Source organism: Tasmannia lanceolata, unplaced genomic scaffold (assembly GCF_043159265.1).
Source record: "Tasmannia lanceolata isolate RefF3 unplaced genomic scaffold, GAP_Taslan_0.1 ptg000012l, whole genome shotgun sequence".
Lineage (NCBI taxonomy): Eukaryota > Viridiplantae > Streptophyta > Magnoliopsida > Canellales > Winteraceae > Tasmannia > Tasmannia lanceolata.
In genome coordinates, this window is record NW_027518689.1 from 38,871,080 (window position 1) to 38,887,035 (window position 15,956).

The 15,956-nt window shown below is 38.4% G+C and overlaps 1 protein-coding gene across 1 annotated transcript; it reads left to right on the top strand.

Moving 5' to 3' along the window:
• Positions 1 to 8,418: 8,418 nt before the first annotated feature.
• Positions 8,419 to 9,416, top strand: LOC143887314 (ethylene-responsive transcription factor ERF027-like). Its single transcript, XM_077391422.1, has one exon. The coding sequence runs from the start codon at positions 8,442 to 8,444 to the stop codon at positions 9,153 to 9,155; it is 714 nt and encodes a 237-aa protein (XP_077247537.1). The 5' UTR covers positions 8,419 to 8,441; the 3' UTR covers positions 9,156 to 9,416.
• Positions 9,417 to 15,956: the final 6,540 nt, after the last annotated feature.

Here is a 15,956-nt window from a genome sequence, read left to right on the forward strand (position 1 = left end):
ACGAGGTGCGAGTGTGTCTGAACTATATCTGTAAAGGGATATATGTGAGTACGTGCCTCTTTCCATGCCACTAAAATTAATTCTTAATTATGAATAAAATTATTTATTTTTATCTTATTTGCATGTGGGTCATTAAGCCCTCTTTGGAAGTCACTAACTATACAATTTCTATGAAATTATTAAAAATAATCATATTTAATTTCAAAACCATTTGCATAAAGGATTCCCATATATATGCAAATATCTTTTAGTGGCATTCAAAGAGGCACTTTGCCTGCCTCCTAATCTAATTCTAATTGTAATTATAATATAATATAAATCAGTGATTAATCATAATAAAGGGCTAACACACAGTTTCTGCTTTCAGCGATGTCGGTGGTGCAATATACGTGACTACAAATCCAGTACTATATACTCGCTCTGACCATATTGAGATTGGCTATCACTTTCTCTACGAGAAGGTATCCTTTCAGCACCTTTACAATTTTTATGTTCCGGGCTGATTAGATAGTTGGGTCTCTTCACCAAAGGTCTTTCAACATCTTATTTCAAAGGCTTAGATTAAAACTATTGTTTCCACCACCGGTCCAATGGTTTGAGGGAGACCGTAAGAAATATATGGATAGCAACATATGTAAATCTGTAACCCGCACCATAGGATGATCAAACCGTCCATTAGGATGATCAAACCGTCCATTAGATGGGCCAACGCCTAAATAGGTTGTGCCTAAAAAATAATTTCCATAGGTTGATCCTAACCCTCCGATATGACTGTTAGAGGGTTGATCCCTATCGTCGATTAGGTTGGCCCATCTAATGGATGGTTTGGATCATCCTATGGTGAGGGCCATACCGTACTTTTAATAAAGTGAGGAGTGCCCTCATCAAAATACAGTAGTGCTGATAACATTTCCCATATGTAAACGAGATTTAGGGCTTCTTATGATACCCCCACGCAACCCTTTTTTTTTTTTTTTTTTTGTGCGTACAGTCTTATTTTGTATATAATGCTATTTGCCTATTTCAAATAATGGTTATAAATAGTACTGTACTTATCTTAAATAAAAATTCCCAAAATGATCTCAATACCCTAATTATAAGTAAGATTAACTTAGAATAATCTTATCTACAAAGAATAACTGATTTTGGTGGTATCCAAATCCTTAATCACCTAATCTAACCGTCATTCTAGCTGTATTGTATAAACTAGTAAAGGATGCACGTGCAACTAAAGTGTTATATCTAAAGTGTTGCTTGGGACCATCCCATAAGGCATTTTGCGAAGCGACTGTTGCATGCAGAGCAGCCACCTCAAACGAATTAAATCCAATCAGAGCCTATGTGGCTTCTACCATGCAACGGATGCTGGGCGAAATGCCTTCTGGGGTGGTCCCTAGCAAATCCCCTAGTGTGTTATAATAACATAATTTCGTAAAGTTGGGAGAGACTCGCTTTGTGGAAATTTTGAGAGAGAGACAGAGAGCTCCTAGTTGTGTTGGTTTCAAGAATTAAGCACAATATGTGCATTTGCAGAAAGGTTTTTTTTACATGGATTTTTTTATATGCGTTCCATCAGCCATAGATCACATAGATTTATCAATTAATGTTTCCTGCTTACTATAGATAGCTTGTGTAGAATTAAAGGGTGTAAGGTATCAGACGGTACAACAAATATGATATGATCATGCAACCAGTTTCAGAACCTTTTTTTTTGAATGGTAGTTTCACTCATTTTGCTAGCCAGGATCATTCATATCTCAATGTCTTCCTAGTTGGCCAGTTTACATTAATCAACATAGAATTCCATGCAGTGAAATTTTTTGGAAAAGGATAATATCTTATTTTCGATCCATAGCTTTTTCCTATAGTAACCAATAATACCATATGATTCTGCACAAATGAGTGTGCCATTTACGACTCATCAATACCGAATGGATGACGTGCGTGGATGTTGTTAGCTTCAGATGGGGATTGGTCGTTGGTGGTCCAGTATCTGGTAAACATGCTCCGAGATAGGCCTCATGTAACCGGATTTATGGCCAGTGCAGCCTGCTATCTGCTTCAGAAGGGCTCGAAAACACCTTGACTAAGAGGAAGTCGAACCATAGACGAAAGCCCTGCTAAATTCACCTAAAAAAGGATATATGCAGATCCAACCAAACTATAGAAGGGTTTGCAAGGAGAACACTTCTGGGTTGTAAAAATCAAGTTATAAAGAGAGGGAAAATCATGTCAGTACAAATAGAATGGTTAGTAGGGGTTGGTGGTTGCAAGTTAGGGATGAACATACTTTGGTTGCAGAAAAGCATTTAAAATGAGACTTAAATCCCTTGGGCGAGAACAAAATATGAGAAACAAAAGGAATAGTCCCGGTTAGAACTATTATAACACAAGAACATATGGATTTTGGGGTTTGGAGCATCTGGAAAGTATGTTGGTGGTTGCAACTTAGAGATAAACTTACTTGGGTATTTGCAGAGCAATTAAAATGACATATTAGCAACAGGTATTCAGTAAAAGATAACCACCAAACATAAAACACTTGAACTCCCACGCCGAAGGGTTTTGGAATTAGATGAGTTTGGTAACTGATTAGCAGGCAGAAAAGAGCCAATTACATTAATCGTGGCCATCAAAATGTATTAAAAAAAAAATTGAAAACTTAACCCAATTAGTTCTGATACTTCAATTTCATATTTCTTGTGAATATGAAATAAAAATATAGCATTTTTTCGTCATTTGGAACCTCTTATAGCATTTCGAAAAACCAATCAGCCAGAACAATGAGAAAGGTACATCAAGATGAAGGAACATGCTTTACCAAATCATGCAAGCCACCCAATGGGCAGTGATAGAGCTTGCCCAGAAAAGTCAAGTGTCATCATAGCTGCCAAGGAATATGGGAGACCACTCAGAGCTGTGTTATGTAGGAACGAAATCAAGTGCCTATAAAAAATGGAGGATAACAATAGCTCGTTATTTGTTCTTTGTCAAATCAAGATCTACAAGAAAACTTGGAATGATTCTCCAACTTGAAGTTACACAGAACACAATTGGATTCCCAAACTCCGAGGGGAATCTAATTAGCTGATAAATTAGAGTTTCTCATTACCCAGAGATGTAATGGAAGTTTGATCCTTAAAATAGATGGAAGAGTACTTATGATGATGAATGGATAATAGATTAAAGCATAAAGAGCAGCAAGCAGAAGAGGAGAAATTATATGGTGAATGTGCATTTAAGTCAGTATTCATGGTACGACAGAGGTACCGCCCTTGATATCTGATCGAACAGCAGAATCTTAAAAAGTGCGCTGCTGTTGGATGAAATATCAAGGGCTGTAGTATAAAATCTTGCAGAAAAGTATGAGGTTTACAAATTACACTTATTTTTTTTCAGATTTTTATTACCTGAGCTACTTCTGTCTCAAGAGACAGCAGTTCTAATTTTTAGAAACTCAAAAATAAAATTTAGGAAATATGAAGAGGGCATGACAGATGACACTTTTCTTTTAATGGGACACAATGGGGCCTCTTGCCTACATACAAAGGCTTTGGAAGCATGCCTTAATCCCCCAACAGTCAGTATACCGATGGCTTCACATTGAATCCAATAATCAGTTTTCGACTCACAATCTGTTATCAAAATCCAAAACAAACCGGACCTAAAAAGTGACTGCATTTTTTGCATCACATTGAATCCAAGATTATTACAATTCCATTCTACCCCTTCGATCCTGGCTTGCCACCTTTCATGTTGATGGTGTTTGCAACATATCAAAGAAATAACAGTCTTTTATCCCAATTGGATATTAAAAAAAAACTTTTTGACTGGTAAAGTTTCTCTTAGAAAAGTTCAATCAATTGTAAAGTCTCTATTAAACAGCCATATATTGAGCACATAAGTATTTTATGTGAACCCTAAAGGATCGATCTGTCATAATTCAATGTCTACTAATATTGGCAAATAAATATTGCTAAGTGACCCAAAGTAATGGGAAGTTGAGCTTTCTCCTAAACCATTTAAAATATTGCAATTTTCCCAAGATAAAATAGTAAAAACAATAAAGAAGCTTACGTAAAGAAGCTTACGAAGATTGGCAATGGAGGTGGAGGTAATGATGAAGAGAATCCAAATTGATGAAATATCCTCCTATCGCCATTTCCTGTAGCAATTCTGCCACATTTTCATCCTACCATAAAAAAAAAATGGCAACGGATGAACTTAATGCAATTTCCAAATGAATTTATTAATGAACATGATAAATATTATTGTCAAATGCTTTACTACTAAAAGGGAAAAGCCTGTGAAAGTTACATAAAAGATAAAAACACAAAAGTTAAGAACATTGATGGCTGCCACGATGACACAAAATAAGGATGTCTTGAGTCTTGACCCCCTGGAAATTGGTTATGTATCCTAAAATTTGTTGGGATGACGGTTTAAAATGTAATGGAAAAAAAATTGAATCCACCATGTTAGAATCCACAGGGCATAGGAAATTATCGGGGTATTTATAGGATTCCTCCTTAACGAATAGAAGGAAAATAAAATGTTGTTTGGTGTTAGGGGGTAAGATTTTTAAATATTATGAAAATAGCCAAAAATAAACGGAAATTTAAAGCGTATTTCCGTACATTGACATCATTCACTCAAATCTAGGATGCTCTATAAATTTTTGTGGCTGTGCGTGGGACACGGTACAAAATAATTTCGCACATTAGGATTGGGATCCAATGGACATGGATTGGATCCAGCTGTTATATTCAAACCTTATGGTCTACAAATGATGCATATGATCCTAGCCCTTCAACAAAAGAAAGGCTTTCTCAGGCATTATTCCAGAAAGTTTAGTTATTGAAATATGCAGATCAAACATATAGAATATACGCCTGTTGTGGTGAAGGACCGTGGCTGAGAAGATGAAGATCCTTGATCACCACACTGTTCAGTTGATCCAGAAGAATGAGAAGGATGCATGGACTATGATATTAGCATTCCTCACAGCAATGTGCGTAAGATAATAAAAAATCCGACTTGGTTGATAATTTTTACCCAAGATAGGCAAACCAAAATATTTTCAGAACTAAAACCAGAATATCAATGTAAAACCTGATAGTTCACTTCCCATCTGTCTCCATTCCATGAATTGAAGAATTCATGGAATATATATGCGATATTTCTACTAAAAGACATGGAGTAGGTCTTCCAAAACTGTCTAATCATTGAGTATGAAGACATTGACAATTTATCTGAGTAGCATTTGTCAATATAAAAATGGACAGGGGCCAAACTTGTAGGGAATCTAACCAGGTAGAACTCGCCCCTAAAAGCTAGCCTTTAGAGGGGGGGTGCCCATTCCCTTATAACCCATCCACATCCCATTCATTCTTCTGATTTGAACTATTTGCTTTCGTGTGGAACCCCAACAGAACTTGCCAATTTCTCTAAATTAATGTATAAATTTTCCATTGTTTGTGTTTTAGAAGAGGGATACATATCAATACAAAGTATACAAAACTTACATTCTGAAGGTCTTTTGTTCGCAGGAACTATACCATGAGTACATATGACAACATTAAGGCTGCAAAAATCAGTCTTCAAAAAGAAAAAGACAATAAAAAAAGGACAATCAAACTATGCGAATGCTACGAATGTGAAAGAAGTGATAATGATTCTTTAAATTGATAATGGATGCAGATGCAATACATCATGGCACAATAGTACACATTAATGTTATAAATAGAAAGAAAAGCATTTGTCAATTAGTAATAGGTGAAATACTCACAGTTGTATAGTGAAACAAAGTCATCAATTGATGCATCGCTGCTTTTGATTCTTGTTTCAAATTCCTTTGAGTGGTAAGTTCGAAACCGAGGCGGGAGAATCAATTAAGGAATAACAAAAAAAAAAAAAAACATGACAACTGAAACATAGAGGACAATAAACAATACAACATATAAAATCCATTATAATTATTTATCAAGATAGCAATCTGAGTTGTGCCATTGAGGGCATAAGTCATCATCGTAGAAAGCACCCTGCAATAAGAAATAGACTTGCAAGGGGGCTTCCGCAAGCCATGCGGCATCACATATCTCAAAGGAAAGTGAAATCCCGAAAACCCTTCTTCTCCGCTTTATCAAACAGACAGGATAAAACCCTTTGGAACCTTTCTGATTTCTGAGAGAGGGAGGAAGGAGAAACAAGAGCTAAAAGGTCAAAAACTGAGACGAAACGCTTCCCTTGCATGAAAACGCATGGCATGGTAAAGCAATACAGGTGGCGAGATTTTTGCACATAACTCGAGAGGCGTGAAATGACGCAAATGCCCCTTCAATATTGTACCTGATGGGAAGATTAACAAAGCAAGGGCAGGGAATTTTAACAAAAGGAGCATACGAACTTTCACATGGTTTTCCCTTTTAGTAGTAAATGATTATTGAGTGGGAAACAGTCATTTTATATTTTTGATGGACAATGGGGAAGAGTTCTCTTTAAGTGAAAGGGACTGATATAGAATGGAATACTAGGAGTTTTATTTAAGATTGAGATGGAAAAACTGAAAAAAAATTAGAGGGCCCTGGAGTGGCAAAGTGGTCTTTTGGATGGTATGTCGGCCCTCCAAGATCAATAGAGTTGAAAATATTAGCCATCTGAAAATTCAGACACATTTTTTTATTTACTTTGTTTAAATGAATTCATTACCTAATGGTACATCCAACATAGGACCACATGATGGGATTGATCAAGGCGTATAAATACCAATGTTCAAAGTTTTTTCAAAATTTCTTAGAAAGGACCCTTGATAGTTGTAGATTCGTACAATAATAGTGTGGGGACAAACTTCCCTATACTTGCTCTAGTGGTGACCATATAAATGAATAGCCTTGATCACCAAGGACAGTGCCATGCAAATGGTGGGTCAGTATGATTTGTGATCCTTATTTAACCCACACACACGCGTGTACATATATTAGATATTATGAAGAAAAAATACCTTTTAAAAACGATGGTCGTTTTTGCAAAGGAGAAGATCGAGTTTATAGGGCATGGATATCCACCTCCATGGTACAAATTTGGGTCTGTGAACCTTGCTATCGATCATGGGTTCGGCCCATTACCAATAGTCCCTGGTCCCACCCTCACTGAATGGTCCTAGCCCCTCATGCCTCAAACCTTGAATTGAGATATTTGTTCGACGGTTGGGATGTTTGGTACTAAAATATTATGAGAATAAATTATATGAGAAAAATATTGATTGGAATTGATAAAATCAAGGACAAGCTTGAAGGAGAAAACATTTAAGAGAAATAACAATATTTTTGGTGAAGTTAGGTGACGACGATAGGGTTATACGGATTTAATTCACTTAGGCTCTGTTCACTTGCGTTCCCTGGAAAGCAAATCCCTGGAAAACAATATTTTTTTTCCTTGACAAGACCTTGACAAGACAGAATTCTGGTGTTCACTTGCTTTCCAGGGAAAATAGAATTACACATGTGGAATATTTACAAAAAAGCAAAAAAATGACATGGAAAAGCCCATTTTCCCACCCTTTAGGGATTTCATTTCTAACAAAAAACACACGGATTTCGTTTCTTTGGAAAACTAGTGCAAAAAGAAGGGCAAGCAGTTTCCCTGGAAACATTTTCCTGCGCAAGTGAACAGTCTAGAAACAGTCCAGGGAAACCTTTTCCTGCATAGATTCCCTGGATTTCTTTTCCTAATGCCACTTCAGATTCTCGGGAAAGATTTTTTTTTCCTTTCCCTGGAAAACAAGTGAATAGAGCCTTAAGGTGTTAATGTGCCTTTTTTTTTTTTTTTTACTACGAAGAATGAATAAAACTGAAAGGAATCGATTCATCAAACCTGACCCGATGCCCATTTCTTAAACACAAAAAAAAAAAAGGAAGTAAAGAATCCGATTTTTCAAAGCTACACGACGAGATTCTGATTCTCCCAGTTTGCCTAACATGTGAAACAACCAATTACTCCAAAAGCTTAAGCAGTTGAGATGGCATTATTTAATCTTTTATACTTTTAACATAACACTCCCACAAACTTGGATTAGGGTTTTCTTGGTAGTTTTTCCTTACTCAAATTAGTCAGTGTCAAAGGAGGTACAAACTTAGGGTCCTAACCATGTTCAGATTAGTGATAAAAGGTAGTTAAAGGGCGCATAACGACTATGTTGCTTAAATCAGCAGTCACTCAGCACTAAAAGCAGATAAATTAAGGGGCTTATTGGCACGTGTTGCCAGAGAGAGAGAGAGATATTTTTATGTTTGGGGAACAGCTAATTGGTAGCGAGCGCCCAAAAGCGTGTGGCCCTCATAATCTTAGCAACTGGTATTCAAAGACAGCAATCCACGGAACCCCCACGGTTTGACCGTCCCTTAAATACACCCAACCCCCCTCACTATTCTCATTCCATTATTATGAATTTCCCCAATTCCACTTCATTTCCTTTCTCTTCTCACTTCTCTACTTCCTACTTTCAAAACATGGACGACTTTCCTTCTCACGTGCCACAACAAAACCAACTACCCCTGGCCCCACCCTATAACTATGGACAAACAGATCAACAACCCCTCCCATCCCCACACAGCACGTGCCAACCCCAATCCCCACAAAACCAACCACCAGCAACAGTTCCTACAGCTACCGGAAAACACCCGGTTTACCGGGGAATCCGCTGCCGGAGCGGGAAATGGGTGTCCGAAATCCGAGAGCCACGTAAGACGACACGTATCTGGCTCGGCACGTATCCAACGGCTGAGATGGCAGCCACGGCGTATGACGTGGCAGCTCTAGCTCTCAAAGGAGCCGACGCCGTTCTCAATTTTCCGGACACCGTTCATTCACACCGTGCACCACCCACCACTTCTCCGTCCGATATCCGAGCGGCAGCGGCCGAGGCCGCTGCCTCAAGAATCCCCACTAAGCCGGAAAATGAAGAGAGTACTTCAATTCTCCGGCAGCCGGGAAATGACGACACGGGATTTATGGACGAGGAAGCATTGTATGATATGCCGAAACTGCTTGCGAATATGGCGGAGGGTATGCTGGTTAGTCCGCCGTGGTTGGGGTCGCCGGAGTCTGACGACTCGCCGGATAATTCGGACGGAGAAAGTTTGTGGAGCTACACTTAATCAAAGGCGGCCATTTGTGTGTCTCCCTCCCACCATACATAAACGAAAAGAGATGGAAAAAACAAGAGAGAGACTTTAGAAAAAGGTAAGAGTCAATAAAATACAATAAGTGAGACAATAGTAGTTGTAGTCAAACGATAGAGAAGGTGTGCGTAAAAGAGAAAATGAGAATGCTTGAATTCTACTCACTGATTCCTCTACTTCATGTATGATACACTCACTCTACTGCATGAATGATACACTCGGTTTTGGTATTGGGTATAGCTTTTGCCATCAGTCTCTCTCTCTCTCTCTCACACACACACACACACCCACAAGAGTAATTTGAACAACGGCAGTTCAAGTTTTAATTAGAGGGACAGTAAGTTTATAATGATATCCCTCTAAATAAGCGATAATTATATCTTTCACACTAAATTGTAAAAAGAAAAAAAATTCCTGAAAAAAGGTTTCTTTACAAAAAAAAAATAAAAATTCTTGCAATCCAAACAGGCCCATAGAGGGAAAAAATTGGGTGCCCAGTGGGGTAGCAATTGTTCTTAAAAATCAGGAAATTTTCAATTTTTGAAAAAAAAATTGCATGAAAAAGGAGTTAGCCAATTAAACGCCGGAAAGCTCACTTTTCACAGTAGAATTCTAAGATGACTGTCGATAGAATAATACGAGGACCCGACCCTATGAGAGTAGTCTTAAACAACCTTCTTAATAATTGCGTAATAGGGAGGGCTGATCATGATCCTACCGACTATATCATCACCTTGATTAAAAAAGTGTAATTTTTAACAATCCTCGATTCCTGGCTTTTTTAAACAATGCTTAGAATTATTCGAAGAATCTGAGATGGAGGCAGTCAACCGTCTGGTGAGAAAAGGAAAATTCTAAAATGAAAATCAATTTTACGCTTCTTTCTAAAATAATGCTTATTGGCCCCCACTTTTGCCTTGAGAAAACCTTGATCAGATGATCCCAGGCCCTTCATCCATCAAGTCTCGTTTTGGGTTTTGCAGAGAAAAGTTAGGGAATTGCTAGAGTCCATCGCAGAAGGCATTTCGCGGCCGGTCTGTCGCATGTCAGACCAGCCACCTCGTGAATGGAGACAAAAGGCAGCAAATCCCAAAAAGGTTTGCCGTTGATTTTGTCATCTTTTGATCTACACATAATATGTCCACGAAGGAAGAGAGATAATTTGGGTTACCTCCAAGATCGATGGTCTTGATTTCACATACATGGCCCCCTATGCTCCTTAATAGGACCTCAAAAAAAAATGATTTTTACTATATATCATAAAAGTGACTTTCGGCATAGGGCTTATTCTATAAGAAAAAGGTAAAACCAGGAGTCTTTCTAGATAAAAAAATGGCAGAGTTTGTAATCTCAATCTTGGAATACTCCGTATCGACAAATCAGGATAGATATTGTCAAACACCCATCGATAGAAATAAAAAATGAGATCAAGGAGGCGAATCACTGCCCCAATAAACAATTTTTGGGTCCCACACTGTGCCATCATCTTGTAAAGCAACATGGGGCGGAATCACATGGCCTAGGTCCTATGCCGAACGGGCATCCCATGTGTAAAATAAAAGACTACAAAATTTCAATGGTTTGACTTCTCTTTGCAGAACCCTAAATAAGGTATGATGGATGAGGGGCTGAGAAACACCTGATCAAGGTGTCCTCTTGTACCGTACGGGTGTGGCTCGTTGGCTTACAGTCATGAAGGTATGCTCCCCTTTGATGCGAGTTCAACTCCCCCGGGGCTAATCCGATGTTCGTGGTTTACGGGTGTTTACAGGCATCCGTAGGGAATAGTCATGCCCTAAAAAATTGGGTTGGGGATACTTTATGTCATAAAAAAGGAGTCTTTTTGCCAAGCATTCGGTTTCGTCTGAATCTGGTTTACGGGTGATTACAGGCATCCATAGGGAATAGTCCTGCCCTAAAAATTGGGTTGGGGATACCTTATGTCATAAAAAAGGAGTCTTTTTGCCAAGCATTCGGTTTTCGTCTGAATCTAATGATCCATTCACAAACACGCCACACAAGTGGGCCCCAATAGGTAGCTACTGGGAAGGAGCTTAATATCACCTCTATGCATTTTCTGAACAAAATATATGCTTATTTATTGAGATTGTACCATGGGAAATGACTTCATTTTTTTAAGATTTCTCTAATTATCCCAAAGCCCGCTAAATGAGTAGCTGGTGCTCTTAAATAATTGTAGTTAGGGGTAAAATACCCTTGCTTCTTCATGATTTTAACCTTGACTTTTGGAGATTAGTTAATCCTACAGGTATATTTGTCATTTTCCTTGATTCATGTTTAACCATTGATCAAGGGCTGAGAATTAGGACGACAAACTCATGACTTGAGATGAGAAATTTCATGAATCTGTCCATTTAAATAAATGTAGATCATCTAATGAAGGAGAAATAAAAAAATGATTACATGTAAACTTAATTGCTTTGCATGTGGGGGTACCTTGGTCATTTCAACCAAGGGAAATATGAAAACTAGATGATAAAAATCGATCTGAGGTCAATATTATGATGTCATCTCATTGATCTTATGTATGAATGTGTTGGTTAATTTTTCTGCTTTTTTTAAGCCATTTCATCTTCATCATTCCTTTTTATCTGTCTCATTACAAATGCCACTTGGTCTTGACTCTTGACGAAGCAACTAAGGTCCAAGGCAGTATAAAGTTTTCAAGATTGTTGTCTATGGTACATTAAATGCATCTGGAACGAGATGGGACATTCACAGAGTTAAAAGGGTATTTTTGGAAGAAAAATATTCTAAAGGTGTATTGGGAATTTTAAAAGAGAGGCGGAGCCTTAGCTCAATCGGTAAAGACTGTGTTCAAGAATGAGACCAAGGTTCAATCCTAGCTTACAGATAAACATAGAAAGAGATAAAGATAAGATTATGAAATATAAACCTAATCCAAACTACTTGCCTAATTAGCTAAACAAACTACCTCTCATGATCTCATATATTCCTAGATGATCCAACAGTTAGATTTTACCATATCTGATCCAACATATCTTAACCGAGGGAGAGAGAGGGCTTCAGAATTTCTGCCTTGTTACTATTAGGGTCATCCATATTGGCACTGCCCTCGGCCACCGCGATCTGTCTGTTTTGCTTATCAACTTATCAAAAATGTGAATTACTTTTCCTCGCGTCTTTCAGTTCTTTCTATGATTGTGACCAATTTCAATCGTTAGATCATCTTGTACTGATGTCAATTGCTAAGAATTTTACCTTTGAGTTAATACTTGCTTGTAAATCATTGTGAATCTTTATCATCCCTTACATTACCGCTCAATATGGTGTTTCCGAGTCCATTTATTCTTTTCCATGAATCACACAAATATCCTTTTGCATGAAACACGGGTTTGTTTGGATGTACCCCCGTGTCCTTGGTAAAATAGTAAGTAGTAAACTAGTAGAGGCGGAGAGAATAGGATTGTAGTCTTGTGGTATAGTGGTTGAACCCCAGTCTCTTTGGTTGTCATATGGGCGGATTAGTAGTCTCCTAGTGGTCTCCCTCTTTAATATACAGAGAGAGAGAGAGAGAGAGAGAGAGAGAGAGAGAGAGAGAGAGAGAGAGTCATAAATCCCTCTGGTTGGTAGCAGGCATTTACCTTCTAGAGTAGTAGTATAAGTAGTCAACATTGAGGGGACAACCCTAGGATTTACCTGGAACTTATCTTGTAGAATAGTCGTAATTAAGTATTGTTTAGTTGTAAACCTCGTATAGTAGTGGTTGGGAGTGTCATTACCAACATAGGAGAGAGAGAGAGAGAGAGAGAGAGAGAGAGAGAGAGGATCATTCCCAAGAAATCCAATCAAATTTCAACGTGAGTTGGCTTGGATTTCTTTGGAACGAGACAGGGGACACATCAGCAAACATGCAATTACTAAACAGACATCCCTAGTTGTCTCCAAGAATTTCAATGCTATAAAGCAAGGGATCTTGCTGACGTGGAATCCAAATGCCAAGCGAAACCCCACACCATCCCGGTTATTGATGCAATCGAGCACATCTAATACCCAAAAACTAACAAGTAGAATAGTGGGCAAGTAATCTTCTACGGGTTTGACCCATTTTTTTCAACTAAATATAGCATGATCGACAACCAAGTTTACTCGTAAACCACTAGTAAAAACTGTAAAATCTTTCAAATGGTAGAAGCGAACAGGTCCATATGGTGTGCTCACTCTCTATAACTTGCTCACAAATATAATCGTAAAGCCACTTAAACATGGTGTCCCAATTAAACATGGGTGGGTGGTTTTTATAGTAGCTTACTAGCTTTACCCAAGTTGCCGGCACATGAGATGCTAAAACGGCCACGTCATATGATACAAAAAAAAAATCTTTATTTTATAACTTGGATATCTCCTGCACCACATTCAACCCATCCGGGGTTTGGCACCTGCAAAAGAAATTAATCTTTGGTTTTTTTCCAAAACACGTATAACTATAGAAACTTATTATATTCTATGAAGATCATCAAAACAAAATATTAAAAATTCTCTAGTCGACACTGAGAATGTTGAATTTTGTAATGGGATTGGAGAGACATTACACCGGGTGGTTTGAACGTTGCCCAATTCCGAAGCTAAAGCAAAAATTAAAAAAAAGCAAGTAAATGATTATTTTACGCCACGAAAGGGGACAAGTAGACAGGATATCTTCCCTTTTAGGTAAAAACAGTGATTCGATGAAGTAAGTGCATTGCCATTTATGCAAAAGAGGATTAATGATGAGACTGAAAGAGTGTGTTTGAGAAGGAAACAGTTAAACCCTTGATTAGTGATAATCTTTGTATAATATTTGGGATTAGGTAAATAAATGAATGACATAGAGTACCCATTTAGGGATTTCCGTACTTAAGAAACTACTAGGTAGAAAAGTCACTTCTACGATCGATGGTGTGTTTGAAATCAACGACCATTGATCTTTTAGAACATAATACTTTAGCATTTCATGGCCAAACCTCTTTTTTTGGTAGGTAAGCTAGGATCGAACCTTGGACCTCTTGGTTGAGGGACAAAGTCTTTTACCAATGAGCTAAGGCTCAACCCCATCACGGCATAACCTTAAACATGACTTGATGGATATAGGGCCTAGGATCATCCGATCAAGGTGTTCTCAACAGCATTTGGGAGGCCTTATCTCTCATCAATGAGACTATTGTAGGGCCCAATAAATGTCTTTTAGGAAGGAACGTAAAAGTGACTTTCAACATTTCCCCTGTACCTATGTAAAAGGGATGCCCGGATTTTACTAGGAAGACCCACCTTAGATTGTTCTGTATGTATGTGTGCGCGTGTGTGTGCATGAGAGAGAGAGAGAGAGGGAGGGAGAGAGAGAAAAGGGAACTGGTCTATTCCTCTCCTTTCTTTCATCAGCCACACCCCCTCTAGTGTATGTACGACTGCTCTTTTTACACTAGAGGGGGTGGGCCAGTGAAGAAAAAGGGGCGAATATATCAAGTCCCAATTTTGGGGTTTTGGTATTAGTGATGGGTACAATGTATGGGATATTCACGTTGTTTTATAGTTTTATTTATGACATAGGGTATCCCCACCCCATTTTAGGATGGGACTAGTCCCTATGGATGCCTGCAATCACACGTAAACCATGCACATCGGGTTACTAAGGGGGAATTTGAACACACGTCATTGGGGAGCATACCCATGACTTTAACCCAAGGAGCCACACCCGTCCGGGTTACCTTGTTTTGTAGTTTGATGTGAGAAGGTTGAGGTAAACTTTGCAGGCCCATCATAATAGGCATTAGCTGGGCTTAACTTCTTAAAGGGCTGAGCCCACTCTGGCCCACCCAAGCAAACCTTGCACTCCCTACAGTTAAACTCATTGATCCCTATAATCACGAAAGATATATCACATGAAATCCCTTTTTACTATTTTCATAACAGCCAACGGTACAATGTACCACATAGGCCCACCAACATTTGTTAATCAGGCCGGTGAATCGTGTTTCCTAAGTCCAGTCGGCTGATGAAAAAGATGCCACTAAATTAATCATCTATTCCTAAAACATTTCATTCTTGCTGACCAATTGGGTTGATCGGTGATGATGTCGGATCTGATGAACGGTCTCGCTCATAATAAACATGTGCCACATGTTAAGTGAGACATTGCCATTCTTGTTCTATCCAAGGCTTGATCGTCGGATCCCAAAGTAGATACATAATTTGGCTTAGGAAACGAGTAGTTTTATCCATTTGGATGTATATGTTAGATAATATGAGATCCCACCGTTGGATGAGATCATAATCCCACCACCGAATTGATTGGATGTATGTTTGGGATACTTGATTAGATTAGATAGCCAAGTTAAATTAGGATTATTCTTATATCTTTATATATTTTCACAGGGGAGTGAAAAAGCGACCCCCATATATCTTAAATCGACCCCTTTTAACGTAAAATGTTAGGGCCTGTGACTTGTACACTTGTACGGTATTTAACGGCAGGTGAAAACTTTATTCACACGCCCTAACATTTTACGTTAAAAGGGGTCGATTTAAGATATATGGGGTCGATTTATCAGTGCCCATTTTCATATTTATCATTATTTTGCCATGTTTATTTTATGGTCCTATATGGAAGTTTGCTGAGGTATGAGACTCGAAGAGATCCAACCCGGTATGGCACATGCTTAAAGGGCTTGGTATATTACCTAACATTTAGTATCAGAGCAGCCACTATGTCACATGTTCGAGTCATGGAAGGGCCAACCTATAAAGAGGACTACCTAA